Here is a 21,884-nt window from a genome sequence, read left to right as displayed (position 1 = left end):
ACTAACAATTATTGCAATTCTTGGTTGGTGGCATTCCGTTGTGCCCTGTGGCATTTCACACGATTGCTATGATTGCTATGGATTGGCTCAAGTCCTTAGATGGCTGTAGAGTGATGTGCGTTGGTTGTTTGAGCCCTAGGACAAACCTTATTTTTATTTATGACCCAAAACACGATCATTTCAAGATTTTTTACAATGCGAATAACAACTCTCTTATCTATATCCCACTATATAACAAATGAACAAAAATTAGCAGAGTCCCATTTGTTTTTTATGAAAGATGCGCAGATATGCGAACTTTACACCTATATGATTAAATTTTCATTTTTTTCCCTTATTGTAAATGTTAGTTTGAATTATAAAAGATTGATACTGGACAAGTAATGGAGATGCATGTGAGTTTTAATAGCTGAAGCTTGAGGTTTCAGTGTCATGATCAGTGCTGGCAGCAAAAGGATAACTTACAATCCTTAAACTGCCTTATTATAACTATTTATGTTAAATGTAGTTGCAGTTTGATTAACAAAAACAAATGCTACTTGCATTTTGATTAACAAAAACAAATGCGACTTGCATTTTCCACAAGTCCAATTACCAGTACAAACAAAGCACGACATTGGTTATTGGAAGATGCTGCTATTTGGAAATTTTTTAAGTCTCTCTGCAAAACCTGCGTGTCCAGTAGTTTCTCATCAGTTCCCAACTTGGCTAAGCAATAAGGTGATAGCTAGTCAAAACAGCTATAATTTATGGAAATGGAAATCAAGATATGCATGCCTAGGCGGCTGACATGTTGCCTTGATCAAATGACTTAATTTATATTTGTTTTTTGGTTTAGCATTTGATAAACCTAATCTGAAGAGGCACCATCTGCTTTGCAGTGGACTGCAGTGCTGCCTGACTGTAATTAATAACTTAACAAAAATGTTATTCTTACCATATATTGTGGATCCTATCTCTATTAGAAAAATGATACAAATAGACATAAATGTAGCACATCTCATAACTTAAAATTTTGGAGCTAGCCTATCTTGATTACTCATCTGAGTTGGTTCCTGAAAAATAGATATGTGAGATTGTTAAGGGAAATTTAAGATTCACCCTCAAACCAATAAGAGTGACGGGCTAAAGATTATTTAAACTACTATGCAAAGCTTCCTGTAATGGTGTAGAAAAATTCTCACAAGCTCCCTCACGTATGACAACATTTCAACTCTAGAACTTGAACAAATATATTGCTGGGCGGTTGGACACAAGAGTAGCATACTCTGTTACCATATTAATTGGAATATGAACATGAAAATAAAACACAGAGAGTATTAGGCAATGTTAGATTCTTACTCTAAAAAAATTGTCGCATGAAAATAGCACTCTTTTGTTGGGTTTTCTTGGGTAGGAAATAAATAAGTGCTTGAACTGGTGTTTCAGTTTCCCACTCCTCTTCATTTAGCTCATCAATGTTCTTGCTTGGGCAACCATTCGATTTGTTATTTGCTAATAACAACTAGCCATTTCTTCAAATGTATTGGCTAGCTACTGGAAAATGGTCATCTATTCCAGTTCTCAGCATTCCTGTCTTGATATTGTTTTCTTCCAAGACAAAGAAAGTCATCAATTAACTTATCATGTGAAGATTATTTGATTCCTCACTTTTACCACTGATTTTACTCTCTCCTATTTGGCTTGGAGTCAAATTTTTGGACATAATTTTTTTCCTCTTGTCACTCATTCATGTATAGGATGAAAATTACAAAAATTACAATGACATTTAAATTTAAACTGAATAAAATTTTGGCTCTTCAAATTAAGATGGAAGTTTCATATCATTTGCACTATTATGGTGGTAGCTACAACATAACTTGGATCTTAATTAAAGATCTCCAATCCAACTATTAACGAATAATTTCCATGTAGAACAAGAACTCTACCTTAGTATCCAACCCTAGATCCTCCTCTAATCACACTCTGCCTTCTTCCATTACATTTATCTTCACAAAATAAAGCAAAAGAAAGAAGAAGAAACAGATGGTGAAGAACATACAATATCAAAATATATCAAAAGTATTCGTCATCTGCACATTTGAGTGTGATGAGGTGTAATCTCACAATCTGATGGAGACGAGCAAAAACCAATCATGTCTTTCTCTGCATTAATGAATCCAAACTCATTGTGCAAGGAAAAGACCTCCCTTTTCTCTTCAACCATCTTCAAGATCTTCTCAAACACTGACACTTCACATGGAATCTTGAGCACACCTTCTTGCTGAAACCCGAATTCCTCTTCGGCTTCCTGGAGCAGAATCCTAAAAGCTTGGTGACCCAAGTACTCAGTTGGGACGACGAATCTCTTCAGCTCCTTCCCAACACACATTGCAAGAAACCCTTTTGGCACGATGACATTTTGAGCCATGGAAACATCTGAGAAAGAGAGTGTTCTCTTGAAGAACTTCATGCTTCTGCTGCTGCTAGTACTAGTGGTGGTGCTATTGGCATTATTAATTATGCTATAAGCTGATGAGGAATTGATTGTGGTGGTGTTTTTAGGAGCGTTTGCTAGCTTTTTCCACTTCTTTAAGATCTGTTGGAGCCTAACAATCTCCCTAATCTTGTTAGACTTCTTTGAATCCATGAAGCAGAAACGGGGCTAGTAGATGCAGAAAAAAGCTGGGTTTTGTGGTCTTTGGTGTGAAGTCTGAAGCAGGTGGCAGGATTTAAAGGAGTTGGGGAGGCTTCGAGTGATGAATTGATTGGAATATTTTAATTCTAAGGGCTAAATATTTTATATTGCATAATCATTAAATTTCGGGTACGTCGGTTGCTGGGGCAAATGCCTCAACAATCATAACCCCATCAAGGTCAGTTGTTGTTTAATCCCGAGGAGGTGCCCGGTGGCAGCTGCTACCTTCCAGACTTCTGAAGCCTGACTACCTTGATTTTTGCATTTTATTTTACTGCTTTATTTACTCTCCCTCACTCACCACTCTTTCACGAGCACTAGCATGATTCATAGCTCCACCCTCAAGTATATAGGTGTTCGGACGAAGATTTCTTCGAAGAGGGCTCCTCGGCATTCAGCATAGCTCCTCAAGGGATTGGCATTTTAGATGTGTAGTCGAGCTCTTGCCTGCTAATGTGCTGCAAGAGGAGGACAAAGTTAGTTTTAAATTGTGCCTTTGTGAGGCCTTAGGTGTAGGCCTTGAGACTCGCAATCAAAACCAACTAAGTGCTAGGTGTGCGACTGCTATCTCAGTATAGCAGATGTAGAACAAGATTGTGTTTAGTCGATTACTTGCACCCCAAGTTACTCGGACTTCTTGTTATCAAAGGATTGTCGTGGATGGGTTAAGTCCACATTAAGTTCTTTTTCTTGCCTTGTGACCAAGGACTTTCAGTTCATAGTGTTGTATATTCAAATGAGGGGAGTCCATATCCCTTAAGTCATTTGTTTGGTTCTAAATTGGTTTTAAATGAAAGCATATCCATTAAACTAATCAGATCCAGATACAAATAAGACTTTTAAAGTAGGAAAACAGGCAGATATGACTTGAATACATACTGGAGAATGCATTAAGTAATAGATCTACAAATTCATAAAGCAAACAAAGAGTTTTGGGCAAGATTTCACATTGTCTAGCAAGGTTGAACCTCTTGCAATCACTTCTCTTTAAGTTTACAGAGGTTTCTATGCTAAAAAATGATGGATGATAAACCAGTTTACACAAGGGAATCGATACTACGCCAATAATGGGTGATAGAAGAGCTTCTAAACAAGACAAAAGATAGCTTTTGTGACGGAGATATCTTGAAAATGACTGAGATCTGGGCTGATTACAGCTTTTAGATGCAAATCTAGCTTGAGAGCAGAGTTTGTATGTTTGTTTGTTTGATTGGTTGAGTCTCCTTATCTCTAGGGCCTCTTCCTCTTTTTATAAGCAAATTAACCCGACTGCAGTGACTTTGCTCTTGCCTGAAAACACTTGGAGGGTAGTGAGTCATCAGCTTTTTACTTGTATTGCCACTGAAAAGTACCTTTTGGCTGATTGTGAGTTAGTCCCCATCACTTGACATTTAAATCATAGGCATATGGCCTATGCATTAATGGGAAGGCGCCAATTTGTCTCTGGGCTTGATGCTTGGGCTTTGGGCAAGTCTTCATTCTAATTGGCATTTCTGGGCTTCCACACACTTGCAGCCCCATGTTCAAATATTAACCCAAACAGTGCCCCCTTTAATTATTGTTGAGGCTGCAATCCCATGCGCTAATAATGATTAAATAGTCGTCGCACATTTAATGCAACGGTTTGTTAACAAAACCTTTGCACTAACCCACGAATTCCACCGTTATTTAACTGCTCACTATATAATCCTCACTTAAACCCTTTGGCAAAGCACCATAACCATCTCGAGCCTTCAAATTCCCAGAAATTCCAGTACGTTATTGCCTTCTCATTTCTTCAATTCTTGCCCCCTAATTCCAACTTGTCCTTCTATATTCTTCTGAAAGTCCTCAATGGCACCCAAAGTTGCTTAAATCCAATCCTCATACGAGACCCGTGAAGGGATTTCCACCATGCGCCGCTTACTTAACGGCCTTCATCGCCCTCGGGTAGGCCTGCATATTGAACTCTTCTTCGATGAGGAAGGAGTGCACTCTTTAGGACTTGCATGGACTTCTCAGATCCCAAGTGCCGTTGAAAACAACATGCCCAAGGAGAAATCAATTTTTATAATATCCTCGGAAAGGTGCACTTCTTCCAGCTTCTATTTCAGGATTTCTATGTCATTGAGGAGTAACCGAGCAGCTTTAATCGCACCGGTAGATTCTACTTGTGGATATAAAGCTATCTTCTTTTGCACTAATATCCACAAGCCCAGACTTCCCCATAGCTTCTGCTTTCTTAACCACTTCATCATCATAGGTGTGTGTTTCGAGATCCACTACCACGACCTTGTTGTTTTTAGGATCAATGTCAAAGACTTTGGTAAGACTTATGGAAAAAAACTCTACTATGGAGGCAAGGATCACAGCGGTGTCTTCTGAAAATGAGAGGTTGGAAGAGCAACTATCAAGCGACCTTAGACAACCAGGATTCTAAGATAGTTACTCTATTCAAGGATGTAAAACTTTTGAACTGATTTTTATGTAACTTCATCATTCAATGAAATGAAAATGACTTCTTTTAATTCACTTTGGATTGTATTTCCTTCTTGAAACACAAATATGATGAGCACATAAACTGACTTTAGATTTCTTGCAATGCTTATACTTCTTCAATGTAGCAATCCCTAACATCTCAAGATTGAGTGATATTTCTTCAAAAACTTAGGGTTGATTGGATGCTTTTGTAAGCTTCATTCCACATCTGCCAAGTAATATCCTCATTTGTCCAATACTTGGTTGATAATGAAATGACCCTCCCAAGCTGGGCTTCATTTCCTAAATCCTCTAACTTGAGCTCCCAAAGGCATAATTGTTTTCCAAACTAACTCTCATTCCTTGAAGGTCTTTAATTTTACCTTCTTGTTGTATGCTCGGGCAACATCTCTCTTCCCCTCATGAATTTTATTTAGAGCTTCATTTCGGGCTGCATCTAGATCTTCAACTCCTTGACACATAGCCTGAATGTATTCTTCACTGTGTAGCCCGAATTGGTTCTGAATATTAACAGAACTCACATTAATTTCCATGGGGAGTACAGCGTCTTACCCAAAGGTTAAAGCATAAGTAGTAGTTCCAGTTGCTACCCTCTTGGAAGTTCTATAACCCCACAAAGTTTCTCCTAATTTCTCATGCCACTTTTTTGGACTCTCGGTCACTGTTCTTTTAATAATGTTCACCAAGATCTTGTTACTGGCTTCTGCTTAACCATTTGATTGGGGGTAGTAAGGACTAGACTGAATCAACTTTATCTTGAACTTACTTGCAAATTCTTCTACTTCCCTTGAAATAAAGGATGACTCGCGGTCTGTGACAATTGTTTTGGGCACCCCAAATCTGTGTAAGATCTTAGTTTCAATGAACTTCTTGACTACAGTTGAAGTGATAGTCTTTACAGCTGAAGCTTCTACCCACTTGGTGAAAGTAATCCTCTAAAGGTTGGGTGAATTTGCCTGATGAAGTCCATTGCCCATCCTCTGAAGGGCCAAGGCTTGACCACATGGTTCAAAGGTATCAAGGGTATATGTTGGAGAGGTTCATTTCTTTGGCATTCTTCACACCCTCGGGCATAAGTTTTGTAGTCTTTCTCTATCTCGGGCCAAAAATAGCCATATCTTCTCAAAAACCATCTCATCTTAGTTCCAGCCTAATGTGCCCCGCAGATTCCCTCATGTACTTCGGCCATTACCCTCATTGATTCTTCCTGGCCTAAACATTTCAGCAAAAGTCCATCTGGAGTCTTTCTTAATAGATTTTCCTCCCACAAAACATACTTAGTTGCTTGTTGTCTGTTTTTCTTACTTGTGAGGAATGATGGATCTTTCAAATACTGAACAATAGGTGTCTTCCAATCCTCTCTCTCTATTTCTTCAGTCATCACATCTAGGTTGAATCCCTTTTCAAAGATAGAAAGGAGATGTATCTTCTGAACTTCTATATCTCATTTAAACCTCCTTTCTTGGATCTGCACTCCAGAAGCTAATTATGCCATCTCATTGGCAATCGTGTTTGATTCTCTAGGAATATGGCTGACTGATATTTCAGTGCCCCAATAACTCAATAGTTGTGTGGATGCCAAATGGTAACATGCCATGATGATGTGTCTGCAGTTGTATTCTCCATTTAACTGATTGATCACCAATTCTGAATCACCAAACACCTCAACTTCAGCTGCCCCTAACTCTATTAAAATTTCCACGCCAATTATCAATGCATCATACTCTGCCCGATTATTAGTAGTCTCTTGATAATCCAGAAGGAATGAATAGCAATTGTGAGTACCCCTGATCCCTGGGATCAATGATGACAATCCCAGCTCCCGCAGCATTTTGAGTGCAAGAACCATCAAAATATAGTCTCCAATGAGTGATCCAGAGCCTAGTTATTCTTCTTATCTCTTGTTGGATCCATTGTTCTCTGCCCGAGACGACTTTGCTTGGCAAGATCCACACACTAGCTACCTCCAGAGTTCCTGGGATGTTGATAATCTCTTCTTGAAACTCCTGGTGTTCAGCTAAGAAGTCTGCAATTGCGTGTCCCTTTATCGTTCTTTAAGGCACATATTGAAAGTTGAACTCAGATAATGCTAGAATCCACTTTCCAATTCTCCAAGTTAACATTGGTTTTGACAGCATGTACTTGATCACATTTGTCTTGGCGATGATGTGGATATGGCAAGGCAACATGTAATGCCTTAGTTTGCAGGCAGTGAAGTATAGAGCCAAACACAACCTCTCCATTGGTGTATATCTCATCTCTACCTCAGTAAGGATTCTACTGAGGTAATATATTGCTCATTCCTTCCCACCTTCTTTGTTTTGGGCCAACAAGCTTCCTATTGACTTTTCAGAGGCAGAAACATAAAGTTTTAAAGGCTTCCTCCTCTGAGATGGATCAGCACTAGTGGGGAGGACAAGTCAGCCTTTATTTTGTCGAAAGCCTCTTGGTGTGGTGGGCCCCACTCAAATTCTTCCTTGTCTTTCAATCTCAGCAGAGGACTTAGCGGCTAAATCTTGCCCGCCAAGTTAGCAATGAATCTCCTCAAGAAGTTGATATTTCCTAGTAACCTTTGCAGTTGTACTTTATTGGTGGGATGAGGTGATTCCACTATTGCCCGAGCTTTGTTCTTGTCAACCTCTACATCTCTTTGATGAACAAGGAATCCTAAAAAGTTGCCCGACCTTACCCCGAAAGCACATTTCTTTGGAATTATTTTCAGTTTATGGATTCTCATTCTTGTTAAAGCTTGTTTAATGTCTACCAAGTGCTGTTATTCAGTTTTGGACTTTATCACGATGTCATCAATGTATACTTCCATGCTATGGCCGATCAAGTCATGAAAAATGGCATTCATCACTCTTTGATAGGTTACACCAGCATTTTTAAGCTGGAACGACATGACTAAGTATTCATATGCTCACACATGGCCTAGGCACCTAAAAAGCTGTTTTGTGTACATCTTTTTTAGCCATTTTTATCTGATTATAACCGGTATTCCCATTCATGAAAGATAGGACTTTGTGTTTAGCAACTACATCTATGGATAAGTCAGCCATGGGCATGAGATACTCATATTTAGGTGTGGCTCCATTAATGTTTCTATAGTCAACACAACATCGAACTGCTTTAGTGATAACTTTGTATACAGGTACAATGTTGGCCAACTACTCGACATATTTGACAGGCCTAATAAATCCAGCCTTCACTAGTCATTTCTTCTTTGACTTTTTCCTCGATCTCCTTTGACATCCTCCATGGTGCTTGCTTTACAGGTTTATATCCCTCCTTAATAGGCATCATGTGTTCTTAAATTAATAGTCTCCAAGGGGTCTTGCACCTCTGGTGGTGGCTTGTCAAGTTTTACACACAAAAACTCAACTAACTCTGGATTCTCGGGTAAGTCTTCTGGCCCATCCATGTCATATATAGATTCGGCCATTTGTATGGCCGCTTCCAATTCCTTCCTAAAAATCTTTTATTCACCTCTATTTTGGCTGTTTGATGCTTCTTCCTCTTGTTCGTCGGTCAAGCTCTCCCTTTCATGCTTCTTCTCTCTTCCATACACCAACAATCTTTTGATTAAGGACCTGATTGCAACCATTTGGTCTTTTCTTCTTTGTTCTAGCATTACTAGTGTTAGGGAGTTGGGACAATATGGGGCCTGTCTCATTCTTCCTTGGTGAGAAACAATCCTTGCTCCAAAAGCTTTTAGGCCGTCACCTTAGTCGGGCAACCATTTTCATCAGCTCCTAAGCATTGGAGAATCCCAATACTAGGATTGTAAAAGTTGGCTTTTGCCACGTTGGCAGTAGGGAGGAATGGTCGTGACTCGGCCTCTACCATTTCCCAAAATCCTAGTCTCATAGCTCATTCCTCATGGTAAACTGCTATCTTTTAGTGTAGGGTGGAAGGCACAAACAGACTCTGATGAATCTAATCTCAACAAGCAAAGCTCCATAAGTGGGAAGTATTGTCCACCACAAAGAAGGCTAACCTGATTTGCTTGGAACCCAGGTCAACCTCTAGGGGCAATATCTCATAAGTTCTAGTGATGGTGTCACATCCCGGCCCGGGCTGGACCACTTCCCGGGCCCGCTCCACCACCGTAGCACGATATTGTCCGCTTTGGGCTTACCATTCCCTCACGGTTTTGTTTTTGGGAACTCACGAGCAACTTCCCAGTGGGTCACCCATCCTGGGAGTGCTCTAGCCCCCTTCTCGCTTAACTTCGGAGTTCCTACGGAACCCGAAGCCAGTGAGCTCCCGAAAGGCCTCGTGCTAGGTAGGGATGGGAATATACATTTAAGGATCACTCCCCTGGGCGATGTGGGATGTTACAATCCACCCCCCTTAGGGGCCCGACGTCCTCGTCGGCACATTTCCGGCCAGGGATTGGCTCTGATACAAATTTGTCACATCCCGGCCCGGGCTGGACCACTTCCCAGGCCCGCTCCACCACCGTAGCACGATATTGTCCGCTTTGGGCTTACCATTCCCTCACGGTTTTGTTTTTGGGAACTCACGAGCAACTTCCCAGTGGGTCACCCATCCTGGGAGTGCTCTAGCCCCCTTCTCGCTTAACTTCGGAGTTCCTACGGAACCCGAAGCCAGTGAGCTCCCGAAAGGCCTCGTGCTAGGTAGGGATGGGAATATACATTTAAGGATCACTCCCCTGGGCGATGTGGGATGTTACAGATGGCCTCGGAAAAGCTGGAAACTGTTAGATTTGTGAGGATGAGATCCTTCTCACTTCTACACATTTTTTTCATTTGCTTGTACAACAACACATTGACCGCAGCTCCTCCATCAATCACAACCCTCTTCAAGGGTACTCCTTCCAGATGAGCAGTCACATAAATAGGCTTGAGATGTTTAGCTAGGGTCAAACTCAGGCAACTAAAGACCATTATGTCCCCATCACTTTACATTTAAATCATAGGTGTATGGGCTATGCATTAATGGGAAGGCGCCAATTTGTCTATGGGCTTGATGCTTGGGGTTCAGACAAGTTTTCCTTCTAATTGGCATTTATGGGCTTCCACACACTTGCCACCCAATGTTCAAATATTAACTCAAACAATAGGAATTAGGGGAAATTAAAAGACTAAACCCTTATTCTTCTTCAATATTTTACATACATAGCCAGTTGAGGCCCCATAAAGCAGTGTTTGAATTACTGGTTAAAATTTTTTTAGCCCAAAGATAAAATTGACAAAGTCTTCAGCGTGCATGTCCAAAATTTGGCTACATTTCAAATTAAATTAATTCATGTTTTACCAGTTTAAACTAGTTATATTGATCATGACAATAATGATTAAATAGCATTACAAAGATTTGCTACAATATTCCACAATTTAAGCTTGTAAATAATCATATCCCAAATATATAGAATCTAGTAACATAGGGAATTTTCATTGCCCCTACGAACTCATATTAATGTGTTCAATATACATATATATGTTTAGCCGTACACCTTTTATTTTCACTAATATGTTTAGCCAATCCACTCCATTCGATCGATACATATATAATCATTTCCTCTAAGTTCATTAATTAATATTCTAGTGATTCACACTCGCTCAATCTTTTAGAGAAATTCTTGCATGCAATTAGCAATCAGAGTATCTTTTAAAGACATGTAGTTAAAAAGTTATTATTTTTGAATTAAAGTTGAGTTACTTTTACCTCTAACTATGCTCATGCATGTTTGGATGTCAGAAAACTTTTGGAAGTGTTGTAAGATTGTGCGAATGAATGCACATGGTAAAGAAGACTTGAAAATAGTGATGTATTTGTTGTTGTGTAATGTTTTCAAAAGTGGCAATCATTTTATTTGTTTGGTTTGTCACAGATGTTGCTCTATATAAAGAACACCATGTATGGGATCATAATACACAATGCAAAAGAAAAGAATTGAAAGCAATAATATCAGTATCCTTCACTTCTTCTTTTTACCTGCAATCATTTTGTGTTATAGTTACGAAACTAAACAGTGTGATATTTGGCACCCGCTTCGCTCATGTCCCTAGCAAAGGTTATCTCTCTAACTTTTGCCTATTTATAACACATTATTAGCACAACTCTCTAACCTTAATCAGTTCTCATCTCTCTTCACCGAAAAATTCTTCCTCCAAGGATTGTCCTGTTCTTCTTCCTTCTCTGCCTCACCTACTTGATGTACCCTCGCGAAGAACTGCTAGCACCATGTCTGCTTCTAGTTATCAATATAACAATTACTTATATCTTTGATTTCTTGTTTGGTCTAGCTCCTGATTACTAACCCAGTAGTTATTTATGTTAATTTTACTGCAATTGAAGATGGTGTAGTATCATCTCCCATCTTGAACTGCAGATTTAATTTTACTGAAATTTTAAGTGGTGTGGTATAATCGTCCACCCTGCTCTGTATATTTAAATTTTTTTGCTGCTTGAGTGGTGCGGTATAATCGCTCATACTATGCTATATTGTTTCAATGAGAGTGGTGGTATAATCACCATCTTCATTAATCATGTAAATCTCGAGCTTGAAGTTTCGAGTGCTTATCATTTTCGCCTGAAGATCAAAATGAAATATTTGTAAGAACCAAAAGTTCTAACACTACATTCCTTTAGAATACATATTATTGCAAATTCTTACACATCTCATTTTTCTTTCAGAAAAGAAAATGGTGAACTTGGCAAAGCTTGATTTTGTTGCCCTGGATATTACTGGGAATAACTATCTTACCTGGGTAGTGGATACCAAGATCCATCTAGAGGCAGGGAATCTTGGAGAAACCATCAATAAGGAAAACAGTGTATCCTCTCAAGATCGAGCAAATGCCATAATCTTTATTCGTCGTCATATTGATGAAGGACTGAAAAACGAGTATCTAACGGTTGAAGATTCATTAGTCATCTGGAAGATATTGAAAAATCGATACAATCACCAGAAAACGATGATTCTTCCAAGGGCTCGTTATGAGCGGACACACTTAAGGATCCAAGATTTCAAGTCGGTTGCAGAGTACAACTCTGCAATGTTCAGAATTAGCTCCCAGATGAAGCTTTGTGGGGAGACCATCACTAAGGAAGATATGCTGGAAAAGACTTTCAGAACCTTTCATGCCTCCAACGTGCTCCTGCAGCAACAGTATAGAGAGTGAGGCTTTACTAAGTACAACCAGCTGATATCGGTGCTCCTTGTGGTTGAACAAAACAATGAGCTTCTGATGAAAAATCATCAGTCTCGACCTACTAGATCGGCACTATTCCTAGAAATGAATGTTGCTTCCCTCAAAGTGAACACCACATCCTCTCGTGGAAATAATTACAAACAAGGACGTGGCCACAAATAAGGTCGGTGGAACGAAAAAGGCAAGAATCATGGTGTCCAGTTTTACAACCGGGTTCCAATGCATAATTCAGGCCCGAGTTTCAACAATGTAAATCGCCAAAAAGGTAAAGCTCATATGAACAATACTCCTAGAAACCCTGAAGGATCCTGCCATAGATGTGGTGGCAAAGGGCACTGTGCGCATACCTGTCGTACCCCAAAACATCTGGTGGACCTGTATCAAGCTTTCCTCAAAGAGAAGGGTGTCGAAACCAATTTCCTTGATCAGGCTAAACCAATGGATATACATGATCTAGTGTTTGATTTAACATGGCAATTGAACACAGCCCACCTAGATGTCTCAAACTTCATTGTGGAAAGAGGGAATGAAGTGTATCGGTCCGATTGAATCATTTCTGTTTGATGTACTCTTATTATCTGAACTTGTAGTTTAAAACTCATATTTCAATTCAATAAAAATGGCATTTCAATTTCCTTTTATTATGAATAAATTGTTTTTAGCTGTGATTCCCTTACTTAGAGAGCATGTATAAAAAACTATGGTTATTCTCAAAACAAGAGCAATGGCGGAGATATTTGTCTTGCAGACAGTGCAACCATGCAGACAATACTTCAAGATCAAAAATATTTCTCAAGCTTGATGCTTACAAAAGTAAAGGTAACAAAAATATCAGGCCAATCAGATGTAATTGAAGGCTCAAGAAAAGCCCATATCATGTTACCAAATGGAACAATATTGTCCATACAAAATGCATTGTACGCTACTCGATGTACTCAAAATTTGTTGGGTTTTAAAGACATACATTTAAATGGATACCACATTGAAACGAAAAGTGCAGAAAATATGGAATATCTATGCATTACCTCCAATGATACCCGGAAGCGTACATTGGATAAGTTGTGTGGTTTATCGAGTGGATTGTATTATACATACATAAAGACAATTGAAGCACATACTATCATGAACCAGAAGTTCATTGATCTAAAAATTTACATGTTTTGACATGACCGTTTGGGTCATCCAGGATCTACTATCATGCGTAGAATCATTACTAACTCTAATAGACATCCATTATTGAGCAGACACATTGCTATCTCAAATGAAAACCCTTGCGAGACTTATTCTCAAGGGAAGTTGGTAATTAGACCATCAGAACTAAAGATTGATGCTAAATCCCCATCATTTTTGCAAAGAATTCAAGGGAATATTTGTTGGCCTATTCAACCATCTTGTGGACCATTTCGATATTTTATGATTTTGGTTGATGCATCTACCCGATGATCACATGTTTGCCTCTTGTCTACTCAAAATGTAGTTTTTGCGAGATTTCTTGCTCAGGTAATTAAGTTAAGAGCATAATTCCCAGATTACCCCATTAAGTCAATCCGACTTGATAACGCTAGTGAATTTACGTCTCAAACATTTGATGATTACTGCATGACACTAGTTATTGACGTTGAACACCTTATTCCTCATGTCCATACTTAAAATGGTCTAGCAAAAGCATTTATCAAGCAGCTTCAATTAATAGCTCGCACTCTACTCATGAAAATAAATTGCCAGTCTTTGCATGGGAACATGCCATCTTACATAATGCATCATTGGTTTGATTGAGACATATAGTCAACCACCAATACTCCTCAATATAACTCGTGTTTGAGCATCAGCCAAACATTTCACATTTACGAGTTTTTGGTTGTGCTGTTTATGTGCCTATTGCACCACCACAACGCATTAAAATAAGACTTTAGTACAGACTGAGAATTTATATAGGTTTTGATTCATCATCTATCATTAGATATTTGGAACCCTTGACAGGTGATATGTTTACAGCTCGTTTTACGGATTGTCACTTTGATGAGATAGTCTTCCCGTAGTTAAGGGGAGAAAATACCATTCCAGAAAAATGGCAAGAGCTGACATGGGTTGTACCCAACTTATCCCATTTTGATCTACAAAACACTTAATGTGAAAATGAAGTGAAAATGATCGTTCACCTTCAAAGTATTGCTAATCAAATGCCAGATGCATTTAATGATGCTACAAAAGCGACAAAATCACATATATCAGTTGCAAATACGTCTGCAAGAATTGATGTCCCTGTTGGAAAAAATAAAATGGCAGCAAATTATTCATCTCGTGCATGCCTAAAGCTTAGTAGACCCCCAAGTTCAAAAGATTCAGCCCCTTGAAAGAGAAAGATGAGGGCACAACTGAATCCAAATGAAATCATTCAAGAAAATAAAATGAATGACAAATCCACAATTCATGATTTTGTACTTTCAGGAAAGGAAAATGTCCTTGATGAGACACATGTCCAAAAGTACATGAAAGCAAAGAAATCTCCATAAATTATGCATGTACTAACGAATTGTGGGATCGAAATGAAATAATCATCGACGACCTGTTCGCATTCGCAGTAACCACTAAAATCATATTAAGTGATGATAGTGAGGCCCGCTCTATTGATGAATGCAAATAGAGATAAGATTGGCCTAAGTGGAAAGATGCAATCCAGGTAGAATTAAATTCCTTGGAAAGGTGAAGTGTTTTTGGACCGGTAGTCCAAACCCCGCCTGGTGTAAACCCCATAGGTAACAAATGGGTATTCACAAAACATGATTCGTTGCACAAGGTTTTTCATAAATACCTATAATTGATTATAAGGAGATATAATCTCCTGTAATGAACGCAATTACGTTCTGTTACTTAATAAGTTTAGTGGTTTCAAAAAAAAATTGAAATGCGTTATGGATGTCATCACTGCGTATCTATATAGAGAATTAGATACTGACATATATATATGAATGTCTCAGAAGGACTTAAGTTGCCTGAAACGACTAACAAACCACAAGGTATGCTCTCAATCAAATTAAGACGATCATTATATAGGCTGAAGCAATCTGGACAAATTTGGTATAATCGTCTCAATGAGTATTTGATCAAAGAACGATATACCAACAATGTCATTTGCCCTTGTGTGTTCATTAAGAAATCAAATTCTGGATTTGCTATAGCGACTATATGTCGATGATATAAACCTAGTTGAAACCCCTGAAGAACTCAATAAAACTGTTGAGTATCTGAAAAGCAAATTTGAAATGAAAGACCTTGGAAAAACAAAATATTGTCTTGGCCTGCAGAATATTGTGCTAATGGAATTTTGGTCCATCAATCAGCTTACATTGAAAAAATCCTGAAGCGATTTGGCATAGACAATGCTTATCCACTCAGCATGCCAATGATCGTTAGTTCTTTGGACATTAAGAAAGATTCATTCCATCCAAAAGAAGATAATGAAATGGTCTTTGGTCCAGAAGTACCATATCTGAGTGTAATAGATGTTTTATTGTATTTAGCACAATGGACTAGACCAGATATAGTTTTTGTAGTCAACTTGTTAGCAATGTATAGCTCTACTCCAACAATTCGTCATTGGAAGAAAGTCAAAGATGTTTTACAATACCTTCGTGGGACAACAGATCAAAGAAATCCACAAAGGACCAGATCCTTGTTAAATATGCAGATTCTAGTTTTTTCTCTGATCCGCATAAAGCCTGCTCACAAACTGGATATGTGTTCACTAATGGAGATACAACAATCTCATAGCGCTCAATAAAACAAACATTAGTTGCTACATCTTCCAATCACTCAGAAATACTTGCTTTACATGAAGCAAGTCGTGAATGTTCTTAGTTAAGATCAATGATCCATCGTATCCGGAATTCATGTGGTCTACCTTCAAGGACAGACACTCTAACTGTCATTCATGAAGATATTGCAGCATTTGTTGCCCAAATGAAGGAATGATTCATCAAGGGCGATAAGACTAAACACATATCTACAAAAAAATTCAGTGCACATAAGCTTCAAAATGCTAAAATTATTGAAGTCAAACAAATCCGTTTCAATGAAAATCTGGTAGACCTGTTCACTAAATCTTTACCAAAGTGCACGTTTCAGAAGTTAGTGCAAGGTATTGGATTACGTCGACTTACCAATCAATTAAATTTGAAGAATGCGGAATCAATAGGAGATACATATCAGAGGGAGCATCTATGATGCATGCTTGTTGTAATTTTTTTCCTTCAACTAAGATTTTTCCCACTGGGATTTTCCTATCAAGGTTTTAACGAGGCAACATAAGCATGTTTAACACTATATCAACAATACAAGTAAAGTTGTACTCTTTTTCCTTCGCTATGGTTTTTTCCTACTAGATTTTTTCGAGCAAAGTTTTAACAAGGCAATTGATGTTAATTTGTGGGCATCCAATGGGGAGTGTTATAAAATTGTGAGAATGAATGACCACAGTGAGGAAGACTTGAAAATAGTGATGTATTTGTTGTTGTGTAATGTTTTCAAAAGTGGCAATCATTTCATTTGTTTGGTTTGTCACAGATGTTGCTCTATATAAAGAGTACTCCGTGTGTGATCACAATACACACTGCAAAAGAAAAGAATTGAAAGCAATAATATTAGTATCCCTCACTTCCTCTTTTTACCTGCAATCATTATGTGTTATAGTTACGAAACTAAACAGTGTGATATTTTGCACCCGCTTTGCTCATGTCCCTAGCAAATGTTATCTCTCTAACTTTTGCATATTTATAATAAGAATGTAGTATTTTTCTTATTGCAATTGGAGTATTTTTCGTACCTGAAATATTTTATATTGCATTACCATTAACAGTCAAAACCCAAAAGGCATCCAGATTGCTTTGCCAAAATTATTCTCTCCAAGCTTTTCTGTCTTGATATCCACACTGGATGTATAATAATGTTTCCAATTGAATTTCATTTTAGATTATTAGGTTTTGAGATGCTTAGAAGATCGTGGAAGATGGCACCCAATGCTATTCCATGTGATATGACCTTTATTTTAATCGAAAATTAAAGAGAAATGACCAAATAAAATAATGCTTACCTTATTTGGATCCTCGGATCCCCTCCCTTTGGATCATGAGGATCCTTGGAATCAACGCGAGTAGACCATTGATCAAAAATCGTACGATTCTAATTAAATGTTTTTTATATTTTTAAAAGTAAAGCAGCCTCGTTTTGCATGAAAAATATAAAAAAAATAAAAATTGTGACCGCATGATTTCTTATCAATGGTCCATATGCATTGATCCCTAAAATTCCTGGAGAGGAGATCCGGCGAGAATCCAAATCCCGTATGTACATAGAGTGAACATGGAAGTCCTTTCCATTCTACCTTGTGATCATTAATTATATGGCCTTTTATAGTGGGTTTGACTAACGCTGGATTAATCAAATGATTAGTTGCGGTATGTTGATGTTGATGTTGATGTTCTTACAAGAAAACTTTGTTATATTTTAAGATGGGAAGAAAAAAAAAAATATGTAATTTAAGTTTTATTTATATTTTTCGGTCAAGATGGATATTTTATATTTCTTTAAAGGAGAATTCTCCAATTAATTAAAAAAAATACATATTAAAGATATTTTAACATCTTCATTGGAGACCGATGCTCTTAATTAAGGAGTCTATTGGAGATGATTGCTCTCGACTAAATATACTGAGTATTTTATTACAAACGATATTGTACACTAATTTACACCAAAAATAAGAAAAAGATTTTGAACTTTAGACACGATACACTGAAGAAAAAGTCATTAATCACTACCACAATCCACCACCTTCAACTATATATAATGCATTATGAAATAGATCCCAACTAAGTTTAACAATTAACAAATTGGGAAATAAACTATGGGTTAAGCAACCAACATGTATTAAAATAGGAAGTAATAATGCACAATAATTTTTTGGTCAAAGGTCAAATTAAGGAGATGAACAAATCGTACAATTAGATGTAAACGGGTTCTTTAATAGGGCATGGCTTTGGTTATTATCTAGATATTGGGATAGGTGTCTTTCATTACCTTAAGCATTGGATGGATGCAAAGCACATGATGCATGGAGGTGCTTTAAGAGCACAAAGTCTCCGTACATCGATTCTTTAACTATTAATTCTGGCTTCTGCGAAAGGTTTGGAATCTAATGTAACTTTTCTTTGTGTTCTTGATCACATGACATGAGCTCCCTTGGTTATGGGCGTTAATTAAACAAATGATTAAGAGATCAAATAAAGAAATATAAAAGCTCTTTATGCATGTGTAAAAACAGGCTACACGTACCTGGTTATATAGTGCTTCCACAGATTATGATCAATCGGCTACCATATACACTTCATTGGCAGTGGCACACACAATCATAATCCTTATATCAATAATCTATAAAATTTGTTGGAAAGTCTATTGAGAGACGATGCAATAGGTACATTTGGAAGATAGAAAGGAAAACGAAAAGGCTATATCTGTATAGATTGAAATTCCAATTAGAATGTCAAACAATGTTTTTGTCAGCTTTGCTGTTTTCCAGTGCTATACCAACTAAAGAAGTATTTTTATTTTTTTTTAATAAAGAAACCTCGACTGATTGATATTTTAGTGAAATAAAAAAAAAAAAATTACATCAAGTCAGAGAAGACGCAAACCTTACCCTCATAAAAGAAAAGAAAAAAAAAAGAAGCAAAGAGTGGAGGGTATAAACCTAACCACTCTTGAAATAATTAAGATATAAGTAAAAGAGGAGGGACATGAAAACAAAGTCTAGCTAATAGGTAAGAATTAGGGCTGGACCGGAAGTTTTGGAAGCCCTGGGCAAAGCCTACAAATGTGCCCTTTCATATATATTTTTTTTGGGTAAATGACAAAAAACTACCTCAATTATTTGTCTCATGACACTATCATACCTCATCTTTTCAAATTGACAATAACATACCCCATCTTTAGAATTTGATCCAATGTTATACCTTTCGTTAGCTTGGCCATGAATTTCGCAGTTAAATGCTAACGTGGCTTGATTCGGAACCTACTTTTTATTAAAAAGTTAATAAAATATTGAAAATAATAATTTACACTAAGAAAAAAAAAAAAAAAAACAAACAAACCCAAACATCCATCTTCCCATCACCGTCTTCACTGACCTTGTCTCACTCAACCTCAGTTATAACTCGTTCTCCGGTCACCTCCCCGCTGAAATTTTCAACCTCACCATCCTTACAACATTAGACATCAGCAGAAACAACTTCTCCGGTCACTTCCCCGTCGGAGTCTCAGCCCTTCAAAACCTCATTGTTCTCGACGCATTTGGCAACAACTTTTCTGGGTTGCTCCCCACCGAAATTTCAGAGCTTCAGAACCTCAAAATCCTCAATTTAGCCGGAAGCTACTTCCGGGGATCGATCCCATCAGAATACGGTGTTTTCTGCCTCCTCGAGTTTATTCATCTCATTGGGAATTTGATCATTGGAAGCATTTCGCCGTAACTGGGGAAGCTCAAAATAGTGACGCACATGGAAATCGACTACAATTATTACCACGGAAACATTCTATGGCAATTGGGGAACATGACGGAACTCCAGTATCTCGACATTGCCTATGCAAATCTCTCCGACGCCATCCCAAAATCCCTCGAGGATCTCAACAATCTCGAATCCCTCTTCCTTTTCAGAAACCAGCTTTCTTGGTCGATTCCAGTGGAGCTCAGCAACATCAGAGCTCTCCAAAGCTTGGATTTTTCTGACAATCTGATTTCTGGGTCGACCCCAGAAAATTTTCGGAGCTGAAAAACCTTAAACTCCTCAGCCTTTTTTACAACGAGATGGCCGGCAAAGTTCCTGACGAAATTGCAGAGCTTCCATCGCTGGAGATGCTGCTTTTGTGGAACAATTACTTCTTCGGCAACCTTCCCCGGAGCTTGGGGAGAAACTCGATGCTCGGGTGGGTGGATGTCTCCACAAACAATCTCAGCGACGGCGTTCCACCGGATATCTGTGCAAATGGCCAGCTCTTTAAGCTGATGATGTTTTCGAACAACTTCATCGGCGGCCTCTCCACTTCTCTGTCAAACTGTTCATCTTTGGTTCGTCTTCGACTCGAAGATAACATGTTTTCAGGTGAGATTCCATTGAAATTCAGCAGTCTCACTGATATCACATATGTTGATTTATCTAGGAACAATTTTAGTGGTGGGATTCCAAAGGGCGGGGAGAGGTGGGTTTGGGGGGGAGATGTTGGCGTGGGTGGGGTAGGGGTCGGGGGTTGTAGGGAAGGGGAAAGGGAATGGATATGGGTTGCAGGGAAGGGGAAGGAGAAGGGATGGGAAGATGGGTGTTTGGGTTTTTCTTTTTTTTTTCTTTTTTTTTTTAAGGGTAAATTATTATTTTTAATATTTTATTGATTTTTTTTTTAATAGAAAATGGGCTCCGAATCAAGCCATGTCAGCACTTAACTGAGAAATTCACGGCCAATCTAACGGAAGGTATAACATTGGACCAAATTCTAAAGATGAGGTATGACATTGTCAATTTTAAAAGATGAAGTATAATAGCGTCATGAGACCAATAATTGAGGTAGTTTTTTGCAATTTACCCCTTTTTTTTTTTTCAAAGGTAATAATGTTATTAAATTCGAATGAAAATGTTTACCCTTTTATATTGAAAAGATACAAAGATTTCTCTTATGCATATTTTTTTGGCTTTTTTTTCAAAAAAAAAAAAAAAAATTCTAATATTAAATATGACAGTTTTTTACGGAACTCTTATCCTCAAAAAGGGGGAAAAAAAAAAGTAGGCCTCTTAAAGATAAGAGGTTATGGGAAGTGTATTCATCTACAATTGGCAGTTGCAGGCTTGCAGCAATGTTTTAAAAATGTAATAAGTTTTCCAAGATTATAAGCTTCAAGATTGATGAATATTTTTGGGAGTATGATATTTTTGCACAACATTTTAAATACCATATGAGGTGAAAGCTGGTGCGTACATGTCATATCAATGGATGAATATTTATGTTTTTGGTTGTAGATTGTAGGAAAAAAAATACCTCTCTCTATCGGAGTATATCTCGCTTTTCCTATCTTTCTCGATGATCACTTGATAAGTCAAGTGATCGATGAGAAAGAGAGTGATAGTGAGATACAAGAAGAAAGTTGAAGTTTTACCGTAAAACCAATTGATAATATAGGAAGTAGTCAAACTTATTTATAAACTCATGCAAGGTCCCTCATCCCATCAATGTGGGATTCATTCTCAACACACCCCCTCATGTGTGGCGAATTTTTAAGCTTAACACGTGGACAACACAAACGAGGTGACATGGAGCACGTGTGGCAGTTGAACCTCACGTGTGGAACAACCTCTGATACCAGAAAGTTGAGCTTCCATCATAAACCAATTGGCATTATAGGAAGTACCTCAACTTATTTATAAGCTCATACAAATCCATCCTCTCTTCAATGTCTGAGTCATTCTTAACAATATATCTCCGGTACATGAAAGTTTTCTCTCTACATATTATTT

The 21,884-nt window shown here is 38.0% G+C and overlaps 1 protein-coding gene and 1 pseudogene across 1 annotated transcript; one reads left to right on the top strand and one right to left on the bottom strand.

The window, feature by feature from the left end:
• Positions 1 to 1,804: 1,804 nt before the first annotated feature.
• On the bottom strand, positions 1,805 to 2,657 carry LOC137738849 (uncharacterized). Its single transcript, XM_068478323.2, has one exon. The coding sequence runs from the start codon at positions 2,627 to 2,629 to the stop codon at positions 2,069 to 2,071; it is 561 nt and encodes a 186-aa protein (XP_068334424.2). The 5' UTR covers positions 2,630 to 2,657; the 3' UTR covers positions 1,805 to 2,068.
• Positions 2,658 to 9,837: 7,180 nt separating this feature from the next.
• LOC137744364 (uncharacterized) lies at positions 9,838 to 20,822 on the top strand (annotated as a pseudogene).
• Positions 20,823 to 21,884: the final 1,062 nt, after the last annotated feature.

Source organism: Pyrus communis, chromosome 9 (assembly GCF_041283825.1).
Source record: "Pyrus communis isolate YQ-2024b chromosome 9, ASM4128382v1, whole genome shotgun sequence".
Lineage (NCBI taxonomy): Eukaryota > Viridiplantae > Streptophyta > Magnoliopsida > Rosales > Rosaceae > Pyrus > Pyrus communis.
The sequence above is the reverse complement of the archived record's forward strand: the minus strand, read 5'-3'. Positions and strand labels throughout refer to the sequence as shown.

What these genes read in the sequence shown, in the direction of transcription:
- LOC137738849 (XM_068478323.2), bottom strand. Translation starts at nt 2,629, where the DNA reads ATGGATTCAAAGAAGTCTAACAAGATTAGGGAGATTGTTAGGCTCCAA.